Source organism: Serinus canaria, chromosome 4, assembly GCF_022539315.1.
Source record: "Serinus canaria isolate serCan28SL12 chromosome 4, serCan2020, whole genome shotgun sequence".
NCBI classification, from domain to species: domain Eukaryota; kingdom Metazoa; phylum Chordata; class Aves; order Passeriformes; family Fringillidae; genus Serinus; species Serinus canaria.
Genome location: NC_066317.1, coordinates 47,947,848 through 47,970,271, shown reverse-complemented (window position 1 = coordinate 47,970,271; position 22,424 = coordinate 47,947,848). Strand labels below are relative to the sequence as shown.

The following is a 22,424-nucleotide window of genomic DNA, read 5'->3' as shown; positions in this document are numbered from 1 at the left end:
TGTGATTTTGAAATATTGCTGAATACATCCCTTTACACTACTGCCTTTGGCTCACTCAGGCCTGAAAAATGTCCACAAGTCTACACTAATAGCTCTGGAAAGCCTGCAATAGAACCCCTGCAAGAACAGCAGCAAGGGCAGGAGGACAGTCTCCCACCTACGGGACAAGATGAGATTATGAGTACAGCCCAAGTGGCTGAAGATGGCAACAATGAAGTCCACCTCAGTCAAACATCTAAGCTTCAGGAGGTTCCTGAGGAAAACAAAATGGAAACACTTTCATCCAAGGATGAGCATCTGCAAACGTGAGCTTTCTGGTGTGAATCACGCAGCTTGCAGACCTCTGTGTGCACTCTTCAGAGTTCAGATTGTGCATTGCCTGGTGTGTTTTCAATCCAGACTACAACACTGTATGTCACTAATACACATTTTAGAAACAAGAATTATAGTTGTCTAATGCATTTTATTTTGATTTTTAAAAAATATTTAATTGAAAGCTAAGTGAAAGGAATGTTTGATTTGATTCAATATGTTGAATTGCAAGAAAAGTTTATGTAGAGGAGATGCTAAAATGTACTCTGCTTATTGAGAGATGATTATTCTATTTCTCCCATGATGAATGTTGTAGTATTGACTTTTGTACATGATGCTCTTTTATGATAAATCCCAAATATATGTATGTGGTTTGCATAGCTCTAAAGAAGACTACAATTGTAGTGAATGCTACTGGTTTGTGTATTACCAGTAACTTTTTTCAGCTATACTCCCCACCCTGGGGAAAGAAAACCAAAACCAACTAACAAAAAAAAAAAAAAAAAAAAAAAAACCCAAAACAAAAAGCAAACAAAACAATAAAAAACTCCAAGCCAACCAACCAACCAAAAAACCTCAAAAAAACCCTGCCCAAACAAAAACAACAACAAAACAAATGAACAAAAGATAAACAAAAACAACTAAAAATCAGATAAACAAATAAAACCACCAAAGAAATCCCCAAACACAAAACCAAGACCTACAAAAGGAAAAAGGAAATCCTGTGACTCACTTTCTGACTACAGTATTTGTCTCTTTCATGCTTCAGTAATAGTGGTACTAAGCCCTGCTGTGGAATGTAACTGTTTTGTCTCCATTTATTGCATGTTTGGCACAATGTAAATGCTAAGACATTGTCTATTTTTAAGAACTATTTTCTATACACATTTTAGGTATACTTCAGCAGGTTTTTATAATGTGGGGCATAAGTATATATTTAAGCAGGGATGGGTGGTGCTCTCATGTAGTTTGACCTCAGGATGATCAGGTAAGTCTTGTTTGATGAATACATAATCCCTGAACAGTATGGTTCTATTTTGGTCAGCTTTACTAGTAGAAGTGACAGTTGTACCAATTATAGGGGTCCAGTTGCAATTACTACTTAATGTATTTATCCACAATCTAATTTTATATTTGGTCTTGTAGATTCGGCCCCAGAACTGCTGTGTCTGATGACGCAGAGTAAGTTGTCTTGTGTTCACAAGATTCTGTTTTAAACAACTTACACTGCATGCTTTCCCATCTTTCTACTAATTTAAAATGCAGTTGATGCATCATTATTATTTTGCAGTGTTTTGGCAAATAAATTTTTCAGACAGCACTGAAAAATGGAATGTGATATGGCTTACATTGCAGTTAAAAATAATTTCTGTGTAAAAGTCCTTAAAAACGAAGCGTAATACTAATGTCCAGCTGTTGCTTAAAGTATTTTTTCCTCTTTTTTTTCTTTTATTTTGTCTTGGATTTCTTCTGAATTTCCATTGCCTCTAGTCAGCCGCAGGTAAAGAGAGTTGGGTTGAATCTGGGTGTTGAAGAAAAAAATGAAGTGTGAGGAAGAAGAGGAAGAAATAAAGAAAGCCCAAAGCAAAATAATATCATTGTTCATGATCTTCAGAATAATTACCAGAAAGAAACATCTTTAGCTGAGCCTTTATTCTCTTTTTAAAAATTTATATTCAATCCCTATCAAGTTATGTTTAATTTAATAATGTACTAAATTTCAGGTTTTAAGCTCTTCACCTCAGTGCATCACTTTTCATAGAAGGAGTAGAACTGACATTTATTACACTCAAAAATTTTAATTGTTCATGTATGCATATAAACTTTAGTATGGAATAGTATGTAGTCATTTGGAAAGCTCTTTAGAAGTATTTAGTATTTAGCTATTTAGAAGAGAAATAGTTGGGAGCTATACACACAATAATATCAATCTCCTTCTGTTCACAGAAATGCATGTGACCTTCTCTGTGTCCCAGATTAAATCCAAAATATAAACAGTATGGAGAATTGTGGGGTTTTTATAATGAGTATGCACAGAGACTCATATGCAATTTTTCACCCTTTCCTCTAATGATAAATCTTCGAATCATGGCCTGAGTGTTCTTTACAAGTTCTTTAATACCTTTATGCTAAGCAAAGCCTTTGTTCTCTGACTACAGAGTAAGCATGATCATTTTCAAGCAGCAGGAATCTGTCCAGTCAAATGAAGGGGTGAGATAAAAAGAGCAATATAACATAGAAGTGTTATACTTAACAATGGGGACATTCCAGTTATTTCAGAAAGCCTGCTTTATGATTGATTTTTTCATATGTGTATGTCTGTATTAAATGTAATCGTGAGACAAGGTACGTGGAGATGCCTTCAAACAGGCAATTCAATGGTCTTGGTGCTATAATGTCAGAGTAGCAATGATGAATAAATCATATTGCTTATTCTATACTGATTCTTACTTTGTTTTAAAAGGCAAAACAATTAATATTCAAACCTCATTGTCATCCTTTCCAGATGTGCTACATTTTACAGAGCAACTATTTTCCTATACTGTCTTTTAAGTTTTTATAAAAGTAAGACTGTGTTTTCCCTTTTGAAAACAAAGTATTTATGAAGACTCTAATAAAACTTGGCTCTCAAGTAGGAAAAATAAATTGAACTGACATTTAAAATACTTTTTAAATGTTTGTCAAGTCCCCATTGAAAACTGTAACTTGAATTCAGTCTTCGACTAGATGCTCTTTATTCCAGCAGCAACACTAAGGACTCTTTTATTAGACTGGCAAAGTTCCTTTTGCTACTCAGAGAAAAACTAAATATTGTCATCAGCCCTGGTCTGTCTCAGGGTCCAGAAAAGGCAGTACTTAGTGTGTTGCTGCTGACCAGGCCCATTCCCATCTCCTGAAGAGAGAGAATTTTGGTGGTACCGTCATAGTCCAATGTGAGTTTAGGCTCATAGTGAGCTGAGATTTTTGAGTATTTCTTTACTAGTCTGATTTTGAGCCAGTCTGTCCCTTTTTATGTTTTGTTGGACTTTCTTAGTTCTTAGTGTGACTGTAAAATGGTAATGCAGCCATATAATAAATGCCTTACATAAGGATTCTCATAAGAATTTTTTTGCCTTATCTCTCACTTTTAAATTAATTAATCTAAACATTGAAGTCCTTCAGGTTTTTTTTAATTCAAAATTTATTTAGACTTGTTAAAAAAAATAAATTGTTGCATGATATCTCTGACAGCAACAACTTTAATTTGTGATAATAAAGCAGTGTAGCTTGAAAATCCCAACATTCCAAATACACTGTTGGTCTGCACAGTGCTTTTTCCCAGATGACTGTTAGAATGGCAGGTCTGGTACCCTGGTCAGCAGAAAGGCCTCTTGCTTCAGGACAGAGTTTGTATACAATTTCTGGAGCTGTGCTAATGGCAGAAAGGTAATGAACTTGAATTTGGTCCAGTTCCATATTCCCTGTCTACTTGTGTGCTGTGTGCCTGCTGGCCCAACATGTGGTTGAAGGGAGCAGTAAATCTAGTTCTGTTCATGGAGGTGTTAGTGATTGCCTGGAGCCATTTGGAGACTGTACAAGACACAAATAGGATGAAATTATGTGGGACTCACAGTGAAAAGTGTCTTTGGATAGAGTGAAAAGTGTCTTTGGATAGAAGCTCAGAGAAGCTTTGGCCTCTTTGATTCTTTTCTAAGGATGAACTTGTCAGACAGAGAAGTTGATGGAGACCTTTCAGTTGGCCTTGTCCATGTACTCAGGAAAGGAGGTTTTTCTCCTTAGTGATTACTACATGTTGGTCAGGGTGGAGCACAGTGCTTTGAGGTGGGACTCCTTCAGACTGCTGTCTTGGGAAGATACCGTTGTGGAATAACATGTTGCTGCAGAGCTGAAGTTTGAACCCACCCAGTTGCTTATCCATGACAATGAAGGCCCAGCAAGGGAGGTGACTGCTGAAGTAGGAGGTGCATCTGGGGTTGTAGTGTATAGTTTGACTCCTGGCCAAGGCTAAAGCCTTTTCCAGAGAACCTTTTTTACTGCATTGTTAATAGTTATAAAACCTGTTGCTGTCTTTGTGCACCCTGTGAGACCTGCATGAATTCAGGGAACATACATTAGACTTAATTAGGAAATCCAGGTATTCCTTCTAGAAAGGCAAGATTCTTCCACCCCAAATGGCAGAGAGTGTGTACTCATGCTCTACTAGGACCAGTAGCCACCATTTCTGGTCTTACCTTTTCTCCTACTGCATGTGAATGAAAAATTGTTTAACATGAGGAAACAGTACCAGGGAAGAGCTACACAACCATTTTGACCCAGTAGGCACAAGGTATCAAATACTGAGCACTAAAGGCTTTCTTAGTGTGAGTTTCAAAAGCTCTTAAACTGGAATAAACCCTATGAGAGTGACTTTATTGTGAATTATGCCTCTCCCAACCTACCTCACCAGTCTGCCCAATATGGTTGATGTTTAAGTTTTAAAAAACAACAACACTTGCCATCTCTTTAGGTTTTGTTATTTAGGAGTGTTCCAATCCAATCCTGAACAATGCAACTGTTAAAGTACCCACAGAAAAACCCAAATTAGTGTAACCCTCAGCACTCTGTTTAAGGGGTGAAGCACAGTAATATATTAACTTCACTGTTCATGCTTAAAGGCAAAAGGGTTTTTATTCTGTCCTTCATTTCTGAGTAAATACCTACTTAGCAGGATGGAATCTGTGCATGTCCTTTTCCATACACTGTCCAGACCTTTCAAGTGCTTTCTTGAGAGTGGCATTGCCGTCTTTGCTTGCCTGAATACAAATGCTGGCTCATAAATATATGCACAGCTTTCCGTGAGTATTCACTTTGAATACTGTGGACACATGCCCACAATTTTATCTTCACTGGGTGCTTCTCCTGCTGGTTGGCTCATTGGCTCACGTAAAGCTGCAGGTGATCATTTGAGGACTGCTGTGAAATCACTTTGTGTGGAACTGCATGGCTTTCTTTTAAGTTTTTTTTTTTTTTGCTTTGAATGGCACAACTGAGGTAATGTTTTACTAATAATAGGTAGTAGAGGTGGAGTAGTAAGCATGTTATCTTTTTGTGAAAAATCTTTATATAATATAAAGAGAAGCATAACGTCAAACCATAACCTTTTTTTTTCCTTTAGTTCTCCAAAGGTCAGAGACATAAATAGAAAAGCTTTTTTTTTTGTCCTGGACATCATATTTTCCTTGTTAGGTTAGCTGTATTAATAGGTTGATGCTGGTAGCATTGGATTTCTTCAAGGCAGAGAGGGGAAAAAAGGGGAGGTGAAAAAGTACCATGCAGTTTGAACTGAGTGTACTTTTCTGAGTTTGTAACAATAGCATTTAGCTGGCCATGCTGTCCCTGATGAGCTTCTCAAGCCTTCTTTTACCCTGAAATGGAAAATTCTGTCTGTGGTGTTAATCAAAGCGATCTTGAAAACCCATTGGGCATGAATCTTTAGAAAGTAAAATGTTCTGACTGATAGAGTGATTTTATTAAGAGCTATTGATGGAAGTGTAAAGTTAGTAGTGCTTCTTAGTAAGATATAAAGTGGTTGACTAACAAAATGGGAAGTTGAGGAGTCTAATGCCTGAAGTACTGTGTGGGAGCCATAGGGATGCTAACAAGCCTGACTTGGGGACTGCTGGTTTTGGGAGCTTTGTAGCAGAGCAGGTGTCTGATTCTGCTGTAGCACCCTCATGTGGCTCCAGCTCTTACAAGCTGAAGGAATATAAGCCTCTAAATAAGACTGGGCCTGTTGTTATTTTTCCCTTGTTTAGGAGTGTGAGTATGTTTGACATGAGATGTGAAGAAGAAGCTGTGGCTCAGCCTCATAGCAAAGCTCGCCATGAGAAGCTGCAGAACATACACAACCAGCTGAAAGAGGACGAGACCAGATGGCAAGATGTGAGTACATAGCATTGTCTGCAATGCTGGCAGGCACTGGGGCCAGCCAGCTAGGCAAAGCCAGGACAACCTGCTAAATCTGCACTTGCTGTGCAGTGCTCAAAATAATGAGGAGACAGGTTTTTTTCCTCATTTCCTCATTGCTAAAACCATAGAAGTTCATAACTTGTTGTAAATCAAAAAATACAAGACCCAGTCCCTCTGCCTGTTCACCAGGTATTTTCCTTAAAAAAAAAATGCAAAGAAACTGTGATTAGGTAAAAAATGGAAGAACAACTTCTAACTGCTGACTTCTCTAACTTTTCTAATTAGTCAATGCCCAAAGTGACAAATACAAGACTAAGTAGGACAGGGAATAAATAGGTCAGCCTTTTCTTTAATAAATTTGCATAGATACAGAAAATGTTAATGTTTTCCATCTTATCCAAGCAAACAAATACACTTCAGGTTAGCTGCACCCCACTTGGTTTACAAGGCCTTTCCAAACCTTCTTTCCTTGATGTGTTTTGTTAAGCTGTCCAAGCATTGCAGGTAAGTTAGTATAAGGAGTTTTAGTTTCAGTTCTGTTCATTCCTAAAGACTGATTTTAAATAAAGAATTTTGGATATTTTTAACTAAAAAAAGAAACTACCCAAAACACAATAAAACACATCTCTTCAAATATGGTAGTTTCTCATTACAAGGAAAGCTAGGAAAGCTTCTGTGAAACACCTCAGAGAGGTTTTTGGTAGAAAATTTAAGGAAAAGTTAAAAACAAGTTGTATATACAGCTAAGAAGTGACTTTTTATAGTAGAACAATGAAGGACTTCAGCTGAAAGGTCTTTATGTGTGGGAAGCTGTAATTTCCCAGCAGAGATAAGAATAAATCCAAAGGCATTCAAGAACTTTGAGAACTCTGCTGTAGAATTGAAAATCCTCTGAGTTAAAGTTATTACATTTTCCAGGCCCTCAGCACCTTCTACCATGAACTAAAAGTTCTGAAGAAGTACTGAAAATGCCTTTATTAGAACATCCTTGGCATTCTGAGGGCTTTATAGAGACATGGGTCATGCTCTGATATTTTAGATGCCCATGCTATGAATTTGCCAACAATTAACAATTTCAAGGCGTTTAAAAATATTGTTATTCTAAAGCATCAGAACTGGAAATGATAAACATGTCTGGTTTTTAATTATGAAAAGAGAAAGAGGGCTTATGTTAGAAAATATGCTAATGGAAAACAACAGTGTAAGTAGCTGAATAAAGAAATGCTTTGGTACTTCAATGAGAATAATTAGTAACTGAAGAAAATGATAGGCCTATGTTTCATGGAGGGGATTGTAGACTGATATATGTAGGTCATGTGAAGAAGTAATTTTATGAACATTCCCTTTAGTGTAAAATCAATAAATTGTGGTTTTAAGCTAAATTAAAAGTGATCATGTTTTTTTCCTGATTTCTGATTTTCATAAAAATCATGTTTGCAGTGCCTTCTGCTGTTTACCAATAAAAATGCAATTAAAATATTTGGGAAACCATGTAATTAATGAAATAGCCTTTGAATTGAGTATGTGTTATGAATATCTGGGTTTTATTAAAACCAAAAGTTGTTAGAGTGCATGAAATATAATCTGTATACCAATCTCCTGATGTAGAAAAGTTAATAACAAATGTTCCCTTCTAGTTTCCTAGGAAGTTATTTTTCTTTGCAGAAGTTCTGCAATGGTTACATTTTACATGTAAAATTTTGTTCCTTTACTAGTTGGCTGCAAAGAAATTTTACAGTTCAGAAAACTTCTTTACTGTAATATTTGTACTGGGAAAAATACCTTGCTTCTGTATCCCCCAGGATTTTTGAATTCATAAAGGACGCAAGACATCACAGGGGCCATAACAAGTACCTCCTGTGACTCTCTGGTTTAGTATCAGGCTAGTTTTTCAGAAAAGGCAGAGAACCAGATTCAGTCAATCTTCTGCTCAATTTCAGGCAGACAGATTCCAAAAAACTGTAATTGTTACTTCAACAAGGATGCCTCTATGTAGCTGGATACAAACCATAGGTTTTTTACTGTGTCATCTCTCACACCAGCCAGGTATGAGCCACATCACTCCCTAATCTCTCTTGCTGACATCTGGATCCAGAGTAATGCAGGGTGGCCATGATGAAGAATTTAAATTTGGATGCTGCACTGGATTTTTCTATCAAAAAACCCCAACATCATGGGTCAACCATATTTGCATGTAGCTTGGCATGGGCAAAGTTGGAACTATAAGCTCTCCAAGGCAGACAGTGCAGCTGTAGCTCATGGTGAAACAACATCCATTCCTCCAATGAACCCTTGCTTCCTGTATGTCTGATTATTAAAATTCTTCACCAAACTTAATTTTTTTACTTAATTTTCCTGGAGAATTGAATTTTGTCCCTGGTGTTGGTCGAAGTGAAAATGAATGTCCTGACTGGTCCTTTTAGGTCAAATTTCCTGCCAAAAGCAAAGTAAGCAGTGAAGCTATGAAATCTTTACTGATGTTAGCAGAAAATTCAGGCAACATCTTCATTTATGGCATGGTTTCCTTTTGTCATTGAAATAAACAATGCTGCCTGCAGGTGATGGCAGCCTAGACCACAGGCAAGAACAAGTATTGCAACCGGCTGGTTGGGTTCATTGTTACCTGTGGCCACTTTTTAGTTACTTGCAACTCTGCATTCAGGTGCCTTCCTTCTCTCACAGGACCTGGCTCGGTGGAAGAGTCGTCGAAGGAGCGCTTCCCAGGATTTGATTAAAAAGGAAGCTGAGAGAAAGAAAATGGAGAGGTTATTGGCTGGAGAGGGAACGAATGAGCGCAGAAAAAGCATCAAAACCTACCGAGAAATCGTGGAGGAGAAGTACGTTGTGTTACTGGAGTGCAGTGGCATGAATGAAAATGATCTGAAGGCCTGAGTGAGGGAGAGGGGAGGGTGTTGCTGGAGCAGAGGAAATGGCTGTGATTTCCAGGGTTGATGTGATGGTGTCTCTTGTGTTGTCTTCCTTGCAGAGAGAGGAGGGAGCGGGAGCTTCATGAGGCGTACAAGAATGCAAAGACACAGGAGGAGGCTGAGAGCATCCTCCAGCAGTACACTGAAAGATTCACTATCAGTGAAGCTGTTCTTGAGCGTTTGCAGATGCCAAAAATTCTAGAAAGAAGCCATTCAGTGGAACCAAATTCCCCACTGAAAGACCCAAATCCTCTGAGATATTTAAGGCAACAGTCACTTCCTGCTCCAAAATTCACTGCCACAATTGAAGCAACCATTGTTCCCACCACTGAACTAGAGCCCAGCAGTTCAACAGGACGCACATCTCCCAGCAAAAGTGTCTCCAAGGCTGTGCCTATGCTGACACCCAAGCCTTATTCACAACCCAAAAACACACAGGAAGTTTTAAAGAACTTTAAGGTAGGATACATCACGTGCTCCAAAGTCAACCAGAAGACAAAAAGATCTTGATTGAGTCATCTGAACATATAAATGTTGAATGCAATTATGTAGAAAATGGTGGCAGCATTCTGATATCATAAAATTCAGCTTCATGCTCTGTGCTGCTTCTGGTTTAGTGGTTTCTTCATGTTTACCTGTCTTCTTAGAATCTTGACCTCTTCAGACTGAAATATTTGCACTGGTCATTTTAATTCAGGCTAAATTTGTTTGGGGAAAGGGGGATTTAGGAAAAAACCAAGGTGTTTCCTCAGAAAGTTTTTAGAAAAGAGTATGTGGTCATGTTTTTTCTTTTTGAATAAAATGGAAGGTGCAGAGAGTGTGGAGGCCCTGATTTTTGAAGCAAGACCTGAACTGACTTTTGTGCCAGGGGTCTGATTTTTGGCACACCCAAACAAGTGTGTGCCTACAGAGCCAAGAGCCAGCTTGCCCAAAGATATGTTCTGTCTTAAACGTGCTTCTCACCAAGGATGAGTGGGGAAATCTGCTTCACAGACAAAGAGAGGATTTAGGTTGTGCAGGGAGAGTCAGTGAAGCAGGTTGGTTCTGGGGTAGCAGAGTAACTGGAGATTGATGGTGAGAGAGGGAGAGTGGCTCCACTGGATTGCAAGAACCATGCAAAGACTATGGGAGTAAAAGAAGTAAGAGAACTTGGATGAAAGCAGGGCTGCTGGGAATAAGTCAGCTATGGTTTGTGGGAGAAGAATAGGAAACAATATTCTGAAACCAGAATATGAAATCTGAGGAGTGTATCTTTGACTACATAAAAGTAGTAAAGAGAATGAGAGTAAGATACTGAACCAATTATGGAAAAAGCAAAGAACAGGGATGCATTAAAAAGAACAGCCCAGAATAAGTTAAGTTTGAAAACATCTGCTGTTCACAGTGCCTGTACCAAAATTGGAGCTTACCCAAGTCTCATAGTAGTCATGTTGTGAACAGTGTGAAGCCGACTGGCATGGGTGCCCCCACTCTCTAGAGTTTGGGCTCCCTTTTGTCTGCCATTGCTCATACTTTGCAAGTGACATTCAAGGGTCCCTGTAGCCCTGCTGATATCCCAGTAGCACTGCTACCATGTGTATTCAGGTTGTTTACTTTCTAAAAAGTAAGTCAGCTCTTTATAGCTAGTGAAAAAATTATGCTGTGATGTATAATTTATTGAAGTCTGTCCCAGCTCTTGTGGAAACCACACCCCACCATGTTTCCTAGCTGGAAGAAGAAACTGATAATTCTGGTTTCTCCTATACCCTGCTTGGTATGCCCCGAGTTTACTTTTTAGATATCAGTGAATTGTGGATCTTTGGGTTTTTTTCTGCTCCTTGCCACTTTTTTCATCAGGGGACAAAGATATGTGTGTGTATCACCATAATGTTATTGCATATATATAATTCACATAAGTGGGAAAAAACTAACTCATGAAGGCTCCTACACCCCGTGAGCCACCACAAAAAAATCTGTTTGAATCTTTTTCATGTGATGTGAAAAAATGTGATTTGTCTCAATAGGAATTATTCCCTAGCACATATAGTTGTAGCATTATTTTCCCTTGAAACACCAGTCTGTCAATGATTCTTGGTTGACTTCCTCCAGATCAGACAGAAAGGTGTATGTTTGTTTAACTCTTCAGCCAGGGCCTCTGTCCTGTTCATCCAAACATTTGGTTTTCCTCCTTAACATAAATAGAGAAATGTTTTAGTCTAAACAGAGACACTGAAATGGATGGTGCAGCCTGCCAGTGTTTTCCTGGACTTTTCATTTTTGAGATCTTTCATAACCTGCCTCTCTAGTAGATAATCCAGCACACAGTCCCAGAAGACTTGGGACTCAGTCCTGCTCACACTTGTGTTTGGAAATAAACCCTAAGAGATGTACTGTGTTAAGTGGATGATGTCAGTGTAGAAAGGGAGGGAACATTTTCATCTGAAAAACACTCAGAAGGAGTGAAACAGGTGGTGGAGCTGATTGTGCAAGGACTAACAGCCTCCACCTTCCTGCACATCTGGCAGAGCTAAGGATGCCCAGCACCTCAGAGATGGCCTCTTAGGTAATCATGCTTGCAAAGGATAAGCCTCTGGATGCATGTGCAGGAGAAGTCAGTGGAAGGAGTTTGCCCTCAGCCTGCTACTGATGATATATACTAAGTTGGAGTGCCACTCTTGAGGTATCCAAGCAGTTCACTCAGTAAGTAAGGAAGGAAGGATCTCTGTGCACAAAGTAGCAAAACCCTCCTTACTCCTGGTGCCTGCTGACAAGCCTGTAAACATCTGTGCAGTGGCCAGGCAGGAGCAATGTGGTGGTACTGAGACATGGTCCTCTCCTAGTCTCTCTCCACCTGGAGCCTCTTAAGGTGAATGGCTAGTGAGTTCTCTGTAGCAAGACTTCTCCTGTATGCTTCTACAAAGAGCCCTTCAAATCAAATTGAGTCTTTACATGCCAGCTCTGTTCAGAAATTCCAGTATAAAAGTGCCAAGAAGTTGTATCAATTCAGAGGAAGAAGCCAAAGCATATCTTGCACTTTCTTCTTTGCTTAAAGGTTCCTTAGCAGGAATATATGTCCACCAAGGAGCTAGCTTGACCCTGAGAAAAAGGTAGTCAAACTGTTTCCACGCTCTCCTTTTCAAGGAGATTGCCTAAAGTAATTTTTTGGGAAAGCACCTATCTGTTTGATTGCCTTATGGAGAGGGTGGAATGGCCAGTTTTATTTGCTGGTTTGATTCTCTATTATGAACAACAAAGAAACAAGTAGATGAACACTGCTGCTCCTGCCCCTTCAAAGTTCACATGACAGTGCTTCAAAAAAGTACAGACTGCTAATACTGTGGTGAGGTCATTCAGGTACATAAGCAGCTCATCAGCATAATTAGTCCTGGAGAGCCTGCTTAGCTCTTGCCTAAGGCAATGTAAAACCCAGCAGTTTTAGTCTAAATTTAACATAAAAATTGATTTTTTTTAAAACATCCTTTGATCTGTGATGCCCACAAAGGGTGTCTGTATGTTACTGGGAGAATGGAATGTGGGAAATCAGGAAATCCAGAAAAATTATTTCCTTGTGCCTGTATTTTGTTTATGAGCCCTCTAGGGTCACAGGGTCTTCTCTGTTTGGCGTGTTGAATGAAATATGTGCTTGGCTTTATCCCTCACTGATAACACAAACTGTGTTAATGATTGTATTATCATGTTGAACTCCTAATTTCCTAAATTCCTTGGAATGCTACTTGTCTCAGCATATTTATTTAACTGTATTCTGCAGGTAGATGGAAAAGTCAGCATGAATGGAGAAAATGTCAACGGCACGGAAGAAAAGGATAAAGAATGCACAACAGTAATATTTACTCCTTCACCAACCAGATCTCTGAAATTTGATGGAGTAGCCAGAGGGGACAAGCCCCCAGTAGAGTTGAAGAAGGACCCCCCAAGTGTTGAGCTCAGTTTACAGAGGCCTGCCACTCAGAGTGTGCACAAAGAGCCAACAGTAAGACCAACACGAACAAACCAGCCTTACTTTCTGTGCCAATTTTCTGTCTCATGATGTGTTTAATCACTAACTAATGATACCCAAGTGCCTCTGTTTGCCTTATTGCAAAAGGGTGTGCCCAGACCAGGAAAAACTATAAACAAAACCCCAAGTCCTTTGTAAATTAAAGGCTTCTTCCTTTTGTATGTGGGTAGAGAAATAGGAGAGTAAAATTAAAAAAACTTTTTGCAGCCACTAGGGATTTTGGACTTTTTTTTTTTTTTTTTTTTTTTTGTCTTTTTCATTTTTGTTGTTGTTTTGGGTTTTTTTCCCCAGATGCCATGCAGCTGATAAGCATGCTTTAAATGTGCTGGGCCAGGGAGAAATTGGTTCAGTGTCCCAGCCGTTGTGCAGGTTTATTCAGCGCTTCTCCTGATGTAAGCTGATTAGATCAGCAACGTAATTGGACTGTGTGAGACATTATAATTAGTCTCAGTTTTCAGTTTTCAAAAGAGGATGTGGATGTGCTGGCAGTTTTGAACATTTGGTTTTCATTCCTCTCTCAGAACCATTAGAAAAGGGGATAAGCTATTGAAATGCTCAGAGGGGCCAACATGCTTCTAAACTGCCTTATCAGAGAAACAAATTAATTTTACCTTTTCATCTTTCTCTCCCCCTCTTCCCCAGAGAAAAAGGCAGGAGTAAAACTAGAGCATATCACAGCAGGCATCTAGATGCTACAAAACTGTAATGAAAGTAGATAGTAAAAACAAAACAAGAAATAAGGAGAGGATTGCAAAGAGAGCGTGTAAAAGGGCTGCAAGCAAGTGACAGCAGAGGGAATTCTCACCATTTTTTCCTGTGTAACAGCAAAGAGAATTGGAGATGTGGTGAGAGTTGGAATATGATAATTTTTTCTTTCATCTCAGATTTCATCCAAACATTGGCCAGATGGATGACAGGGAGCAGGCAGAGATCTGTCCTGGGGCCTGATGGCTCATTCATGAGAAAGGGTTTGTGTTACTCCGCTGCTTAAGGCCAGTCTCTAGCTATGGACAACCAAATCATGGAGCCTGCAGCTTTCATGGGACCTGGAGTGTGCTGTGAGCATAGATTTGATTCTGTCAGAGGGAGCTGGTATTGAGTCAAAAGTGAATGATTTGCTGGGAGGGCAGGACTGAGGCTACTTGGCTGTGAGGGAAAAGCCAGCTAAGCATTGCATCTGATACAGAAGAGCAGGTAATGGGAGTGTTTGGAGAATAGAGAAGAACCTCGGCTTGCTGGAGATTGGAAGCTCAATGACAATCTGAAAAGTAGTGAAGTGAAAATATTAAGGTCTCCTTTTTAAGGATTTTCAGGCCTAGTTAGAGTTATGAGGAAACTCAGCAGCAGAAGTCACTGTTAGTTCTTGAGTGTGCTGTATCTGTTTGCTGTCCTATCATCATCCCCTTTCTACAGCTCTGAGGATGATATGGCCAGTGAATGCAAATTTTTCTGTCTCTGGTTTCTCCTTCCAGTTCTTAGCTCTTGTGGTGATACTGGCAAAGGAGGCAGAAGAGTTTGGCTGCTCAGATTCCTTGTGACTCTTGACATTTACAGCATAGCTCCTGGTTTGTCTGCTTGAATGCACTTAATGATGAAGCCTACAAGAGAGAATGAGCATGCACCAAAATGGTGCTAGTGACAGTGTCCAGGCTCTAACTACAGATTTTATATCAATAGCCTAACAATTCCATCAGCAATGTGACTGAGTAGTGCAAATCATTGTAATTACTCCTGGCACTTCAGCTTCAAGCAAAGGTATGTGTATTAGGCATGTCAAGGACAGAGGAAGGAGAGCAGACTGCTTTGAGGCGGGTCTTCCATGGGAAGGCAGGTGTAATGCACTGAATGTGATGAGAGAGGTGACGAGGAGATCTGCCTGTGGCTGGAAGGAAATTTGCCAGCCTAAAATAAGATTTCAGCTTTTGTTTCTTCTGGATGCTCACTTCTCTTTACCCAGATGCTTCTTTTTAATTTTACAGGTCTCCATGCCTCAGACTAAGGCATGGGCAGTAACTTAGCTATTAAGAATACAGGAGAGCCTTGGTTTGTTGATGGCAAGGGCTTAGATACAAGGTTACAGAGAGGGACATGGTACTGATGTTTGGCTTCTCCCCTGTGGGTCTTGGGACACAGACAAGCACTGCTGTAGACTCCTTGATATGGATGTGATTGGTCTGGGGCCTTATCTGCAACACCCTGGCACCTGCGCTGGACTCACTTCACTCAGCCTTCTCCCTGTGCTTGTTTTACTTCACACTTTGGACAACTGACACAGCCATGTCAGCCTCATCTGCAGACTCAGAAAGGCTAAACTGCTCTCTGAAGGGTATCACCCCTCCTAGGAAGGTTGGGAATCCAGATTAGGAAAGACAAGATCCTTCTGTTCCTTCTTGTTCCACTCCCCTTAAAATGAGACCTCTTGATCAGTAGGATACTGCATCAAGCTGTCACTGTCAGCATTCCAGAAGGGAAAGAGAAGTTTGATGTTTGCTCCAGGGAGGGGACTTCCAAGTTACACATTCTTAGAAGTAAGGAAGCCTTCTGAAAGCCTCCACTGTCACCTCCCACAAGGAGAAAACAGGGCTGTAGTTCTTCTCTGATGCTTAACCCTTCTGACATTCCAGAAGAGGAGGAGAAACAGGTGTAGAAAAGCAGCTGAGATGAAGAAGAGCTGTCTAGAGCTCTAGAAAGAAATTACTGAAGCTCTTTTGCCTTGAGAAAACTTCTACAAATTAAGCATATTTTCAAAGCCATTTCTAAACTTGCTTTTCCTGTGTTAATTTGTGTATTTTATTGATTCAGTTCTTGTTAGCTGTGTCCTTCCCAGGCTTTGAATAAGATTCACAGGCAATAGTTCTGTTAAGAAATAATGAGTCAGAGGTTTGTTTTTTCCCCCTCTAGTTGCTTGTAGATTTGGGTTGGTTTTGTGATTTATTAATTCATTTTCTACTCCAAGTCTCTTTTGTGAAATATATATTTCTTTATATACACCTTACCTATGGCACTCCTGTCCTCCCCTTCTGATTCTCTTCCTGTTCTTTACATGCCCCTTCCTCCTCCTCCTGCTCCCCTGCTGTTTCAGTTCATTTGTCAAATGGACTAGTTCTGTCTTCTCTCAGCCTGGCAGGCTCCCCTTTGAAGTCCCTTCTGTAGTCCCAGTTTGCATCTGTCTGGCTGCCCTCAGGCATTGTCTGCAACAGGGGAAGATGCTGGGCAACTGTACTCCAACAGTGCTTTTGGCCTGAAGTTTATTTAAGTTGCACCACTTAAAACACTAACACTATTGAGGCTTTTGGGGAGCTAGGGAAATGCAGAGATTATTTCCTGTGGGTGAGACCTCAGTGTCAGTTGTCTTTTTGAGAAGAAAAGGACCTCATCTATATGTGAATCAAATAATGTTCGGCAACCAGAGACTGACTGGGAAACGTGTACATCCTGCCTGAATCTACTATGAAATGAGATGCAAAAACCTGCAGCAGGTGGGCAGGACAGTAAAGAAAAATATTATCAAAAAATATACTTACATCTCTAGAGTATAGGTAGAGTATTAGGTAGAGTATAGGTAGTGTATAAGTGATTTACCTTTGCTTAAAGTAGCTTATGAAATTTTGCCTCTGATTAAAGGCTAAAAAGGATAAACTTGACCTACAAACAGGAGGAAAATATCCCACTGGTGTTTGTAGAGCAATGTGGTGCTAAGAGGGGTGGTAGGTAAGGCATACCTATACCTTTCAATGCAGTTGGAAAAACTGGGGCACAAGCCCAAAGACTGATCAATCAGTGGCAATACCAGCAATAATGTAAAAATCATCTCCTCATCCTGGTCCTACCTGTCAGCCATTAAGGCTGTGTTTTCTTCCCATTCTGCAGAATAGTGGTGGACACTACGAGTGCTGAGAAGTTGTATCTGCTAGCTCTTTGAATCAAACGTGGGCAAAGTAAATATTTTGTTTTAGAACAGTGTTTGTGCAGATTTTAGTGTAGGGGAATTAATTTGTCAGTAAGTAAGTAACATCACTTTATTTTAACCAATCTTTATGCAACAACATAGAAATTTTTGGCTTCCTATAGCTCTAACTATAACTTTGCTCTGATCAATCAAAAAAAAAATAAATATAGGCCACAACCTAAAAAAGATCAGGGTGAAGTGGTGGTGGTGGTTCTGGAGAGAGAGCTTTCTTTTAATTTTTCTCTAGCTAGCTTAAACTTGTCCATTTCTACTCACTGCACGCTTGGCACAAAATGCACTTGTTTGCTATATCCAAGTAACACTTTCCTTCATGTTGAAAAATTCACTGATTGAACTGAGATTAAAGTATAAGCTTTCTTGTGGTTGAGGATTGTTGGCCAAGCTACAGGAGAGCAGGGCTGAAATCCTGGTTTGTACACATCCAGTAAGACAAGTCTTTGTTCCTGGATTCATTATGAGATACTCTCGTGGAGTAAGCCTGTCTGTTCCAGATTGACAGCTTTGCCTTGAACCACACATGAAAAGATGCATGGAGGGCTGGACTACCTGAAGGGAGAAAGGTGTGGGATGAGAAGTGTGAGCAGCAAAGCTCCAAAGCAGCTAGAAGGGAATTCTGCTCAGCATTTGGTTATGAGCATAACATGCCTGTCTCCTGTCCTTCAGACAGCCATGTGCTTTTCATTGTCTGTCAGTGAAAGAAGCTAATTTTACACTGCAATCGAGCAGTAATAACTCTAACAACTATCAGGAATACTTCATGCTTTCCTGCAACATTTTCAAGACTTCTCTGTCAGTTACTGATTACCCTGATCTTTTGTTGTAAATAGCTGGCCTGAATACAGCATTATACAGCTGGCAGATGACTTTACCTGTTGAAGCAGTGTTTTGGCTGTAGTACAATATCTGGCATAGCATGCAAGAAACTAAGCTGTGGCAGCCCAAGGTTGTGCCATCATTGCCACTCACATCAGCTGCCAACATTAATTTTGATGAGGAAATCTTTGTATGAAAATTTTTAAGTCAGCGATATGTGTAGAATTTGAATCACAGAAGTTTTGTGATTTGTCAGACAATTTCTACATGTGGCTATTAATGTTGCAACCAATTTCATTCCTGAATGGTTTTACAGAATTTAAATTGCAGTTTTAACCTGATTCTTTCTGCTATCTCTGCATTCTCACTGAGACAGCTTGTTTTGTCATGCTTTCATATAAAATACAACAACAATATTTCACATGATTTTGTGTGCAAGCAGTGTTAACCGAGCTATGTTTTGATATAATTTACAAGAAGGATTAATAAAGTTCTACTGTAACTTCCTTTGGAGTTTGTATTCTTGTGGAAGTTTTGATACTTTGTGTGCTAGGTATTTCTGGTTATTGTATTTTTAGAGTTTTATTAAGAGTGTAAAATTCTGCCACAGCAGTAGCCAATATGGCCATATCTGGCTAGTATAAGCTTAATCAAAGAAATACTTGGAGCGATACCCTAGTTTATGTGATTAAAATCTGTCTCTCACAAGCTGAACTAATTAACTTTCATGCCTAATAGGTGTTTGGTAACACTATATGCTTGTGCTTGTGTCCTTGTTAAGTGGTTACTTTGTTTAGCAGAACACAGGTGTTGCTTTGTCCTCTGTACTGATGTGCTCATAACCACAAGTGCCATCACAGTATTTAACTTTCCATCATGAATTAAGACTAAGTCAGAAATGGGGAAGCTGACTTTAACCCCTGGGCACCCAGATGCATGGGGTCATAAAAACACCCATCCAAGCAGACAGCATTCTTCAGTATGTAGAAGTTTTAATGGGACAGTCTCGACACCAGGCTGATGTGTGGGCAGAGACGATCACAGCCCCCATGCACTGAGGTTTTCCATACTCCTCTGGGAGGCTTCTTTGCCTGTGGTGCTGTTGTGTGACCTTCCCTCACAGGCACCTCAGCAGAGCCGGTGTTTGGAATGCCTCTGTTGCCCTGCAGAAAGAGACCTCTGCCCGCACAAACACAAATGACAGAAGGGTGCTGAGATCCTACATCAGTCCTTCATCCCAAGGCATGAGAGCTCCAGACAAAACTGAAGCACCTCAGAAAGGCACTCTCTAGGTTACTGATTCTTGCAGCCAAAATACAGTCCTCCTAGGTGTAATGAAATGTTTGTACACTTATTTTTTATGTTTAGTGATAGCATCATCATTTGATTACAAATATTTCTGAAATGTGAAGCATGACAGTCTGTGGTAGAAAGATATTTTATCGATTGTATCAGCACAAGAATTATTCTTAAGTGTATCATATAGCTGTGGATAAAATACTGGATAATACTACATTAATTTGGTGTTATAAATAGAATTAAATTTAGTGGAAATAAGAGAGTTCCCCAGTGAAGTTGACTTAATTTTTTTATAAATTAGTTATTAATCAGTTTTATATTTTTAGCTGTATGTCACCACTATTTAATTGCTCAGCAGAGGGAGTAGAAAGAGTCAAGTCTCGTGAGCAGGAACAGAACTTCTGCAGCATGCCATTGGCAAGTCAGTTTTCCTGCAGCAAGTAATAGCTCTTTTTTCTATAAATAGCATTTATGTCTGTACCTGGTTCAGCCTCCTGGATTTGGTGGGTGTAGTTATTGTGCTTGTGCAGGACAGCTGCACAGCAGCACCAGCACCAGGCTTGGGTTCCTGAGGTAACTCCAGAGCCAGAGGGGATGCGAGTGCATTGTGTCTGTGCATCGTGTCTGTGCATCATGCATCACTGCAGCATTCACTGAGCAACAGTGAATTTTAGCCCCTCTGAGAGGCCATTGTGGCTCTGCTCTTTCTCCAGCAGCAGCTGACATCAGCAATTGACTTTCTTGGGTATAATAGTTTAACACTTTTTGTATTGGCTCTGGGAATATGACAGTTTATAGCTTTAAAGCCTCTGCAGTTGAAATTAAAGTTTAATGTATTTATTTGTTTTATTTTTTTCAATCTGGACAGTTCCTTTTTGAGAGTGAAGGGTGAATTCCATTGTTTTACCAAAAATATTATCAATCTAAGTACCCATAATTGAAATCTACAACAATTTCTTTGGGAGGCTTATGGTTTGGACCAGTGAGTGTGGAGCCTCTTTCTTTTCCATGTGAAACCTACCTTGTTTAGGGCAAATTCTGAGCTCTCAATAATAGCCATTTGTTTAGGTTTAGCAGATTTTTGTAGGTTGTAGAATGACATAGAATAATTCAGGTCGTAGGTCTCTAGCTGAGTCTGCTGCTCAAACAGATATGAGATCAGAACAGGTTGCTAAGGGCTTGATCATTCAAATCTTGAAAACTTCTGAGTCCAGAGATGGCACAACCTATGCGGCTAGCCTGTCCTCATGCAGAAATTATTTCTGCTTTAAGCAAGGTTGGCAAGGATTTCCTGTAGCTTCTCCCCTGGCCGCTGTTGCATCAGGAGCCAGAACTGAGGCTGAAGGGGAAATTTTCTTTAGTTGCAGTAGAATTCTGCTGGGGCTTTTGCAATGAAAACTCTCAGTGGCACACCAGGCTGGCATCTAGATGAACTGGGGGATAGAGAGGTGGGTTCTATGAAAGAAAAGAGCAGCCAAGTGGCAAGTGATAAACCTCTGGGCCACAGGACTTGCAGTCTTGGGAGCATTTCTCTGGAGCTGTGTTTTAGCCTGTGCCTCATTTCCAGTGACCATCCCTCCTGGAGTGTGTGAGACATGGAGGGAGAGGGCTGTGAGGGAGAGTGAGGAAACTCACTCTTCACGGGTGAACGTGGTAGAGAGTAAGTCCTGAAGCTTTCCATGTTACCTTTTTGGAAACTCTGTTTCTGCCTCATCCAGTTCAAGAGCCGCTTTTAGGCAGGTGGGAGATGTGTCTCCATGCCTTGCCTGGGGCAGAGGCGAGGGTGGCAGAGGTGAGGGTGCCCTGGCAAGTGGTGGCAGTGCTGAGGATGGCAGGCAGCCAGCCCCAGCAGGCGCTGCCGCCTCGAGAGGCGCGGGGCTGTGATCTGGCGCCTGTCCTGCTGAGAGGTGGCAGCACGGCCCTTGGCAGCTGCAGGACCCTTCTCTTCTTCCCAGCACTGCTGGCTGCCTGCTGGGCTTGCCTGGGTCACAGCCCTGGCCATGGCCCCACACCAGTGTGCACCTTTTTCTTGCAGGGCATCTTCCTAGACACGTTCCTGCCCTTCTCGAGAGCGTGTCTCCTTCCAAAGAGGAGACAAGGCAGGGATTCACAAGCTTTGCCAGCAGTGAAGTTCCCTGGAGCTTTGTGGTGTGTCCACAGGTGTTGACATCCTGTTGGCATTGCCAGCAGATGTCTCCAGTTATGGAGCTGTGAGAGCCCTGTTTTTCCTGGGGCATGTTCAGTAAGGGGCCCTAGGCTCATGTGGGCCTGCAGGGATAGGAAACAGGATCCATACATAAGGTGAGGGTTGATTCCTGCCCACAGAAAAGAGGAAACTTGATCAGATTTCCTCCTTTGCAGCTCTTAAGAAGATGGAGGAGTGGGAGGAGGACAGGAAAGAGACTCTACAATAGTCTATTTCTGAAATATGTTACTCTTTATTACAAAAATTAGTCTGCATTTTTTACTTTTCTCCACTGAATGTGCCATTTTCTAGATCTTGGATGCATTAGAAGCACAAGCTATGGGCAATGGCTGACAGCTTTGCTGCAGATTTTTTTTGACTTGCCGTCTGGAAAAGCAGACATGTGGTGGAAGCTGCTGAATAGATCAGCTGAAGTGTTACCCTTGTTTTGACAGTGTAGTTTTAACTCTGCAACAGCCCTGTCCAGGTCAGGAAGCTTGCTTTTCAAAGGCATTTGAATTATTGCCTTGATATGGTCTCACCATATTTTTTCAGTCCTCTCTTAATAGTGTTTCAAGTATTTCATTACCTTTAATACAAACTCTGCCTTTTCCCTTCAGATAAGAGATTGTTTAGACAACCGTGAAATAAAGGAAGTATTTCATTACTTTGCCACTCTCCAAACCCCAGTATGTGCTATCTGTTCACTAATGCATACATTTGTGTGTTATTCTGGAAGGGGAAGCTAGGGGTGAAATGTGTGCTTATCTCCAGCTAACACAATCCAAGATATCCTACACTTCTAAAAGCTTGTAGGAGCTATTCCAAACCAACCACATTAATGGCTGATGATGGGGGATTTGAAAAGGAGATTAAAGCACAGCCATTCAATACCAGAATGGGCCCATATTGCTCTGAAACATTCTCCCCAACACCCTGCTGAGCTCCACACTGATGTGGTTCAAACACACT

General features: G+C 40.5%; 1 protein-coding gene across 1 annotated transcript in view; it reads left to right on the top strand.

Annotated features, from left to right (window-relative positions):
• The window catches only part of LIMCH1 (LIM and calponin homology domains 1), a 173,235-nt gene that overhangs the window by 126,367 nt on the left and 24,444 nt on the right, over positions 1–22,424 (top strand). The window contains exons 15-20 of the mRNA XM_050973641.1: positions 60–305; positions 1,459–1,494; positions 6,108–6,234; positions 8,944–9,098; positions 9,248–9,647; positions 12,937–13,158. Of these exons, the coding sequence (XP_050829598.1) occupies positions 60–305; positions 1,459–1,494; positions 6,108–6,234; positions 8,944–9,098; positions 9,248–9,647; positions 12,937–13,158 (1,186 nt within the window). The remainder of the gene's footprint in view (positions 1–59; positions 306–1,458; positions 1,495–6,107; positions 6,235–8,943; positions 9,099–9,247; positions 9,648–12,936; positions 13,159–22,424) is intronic.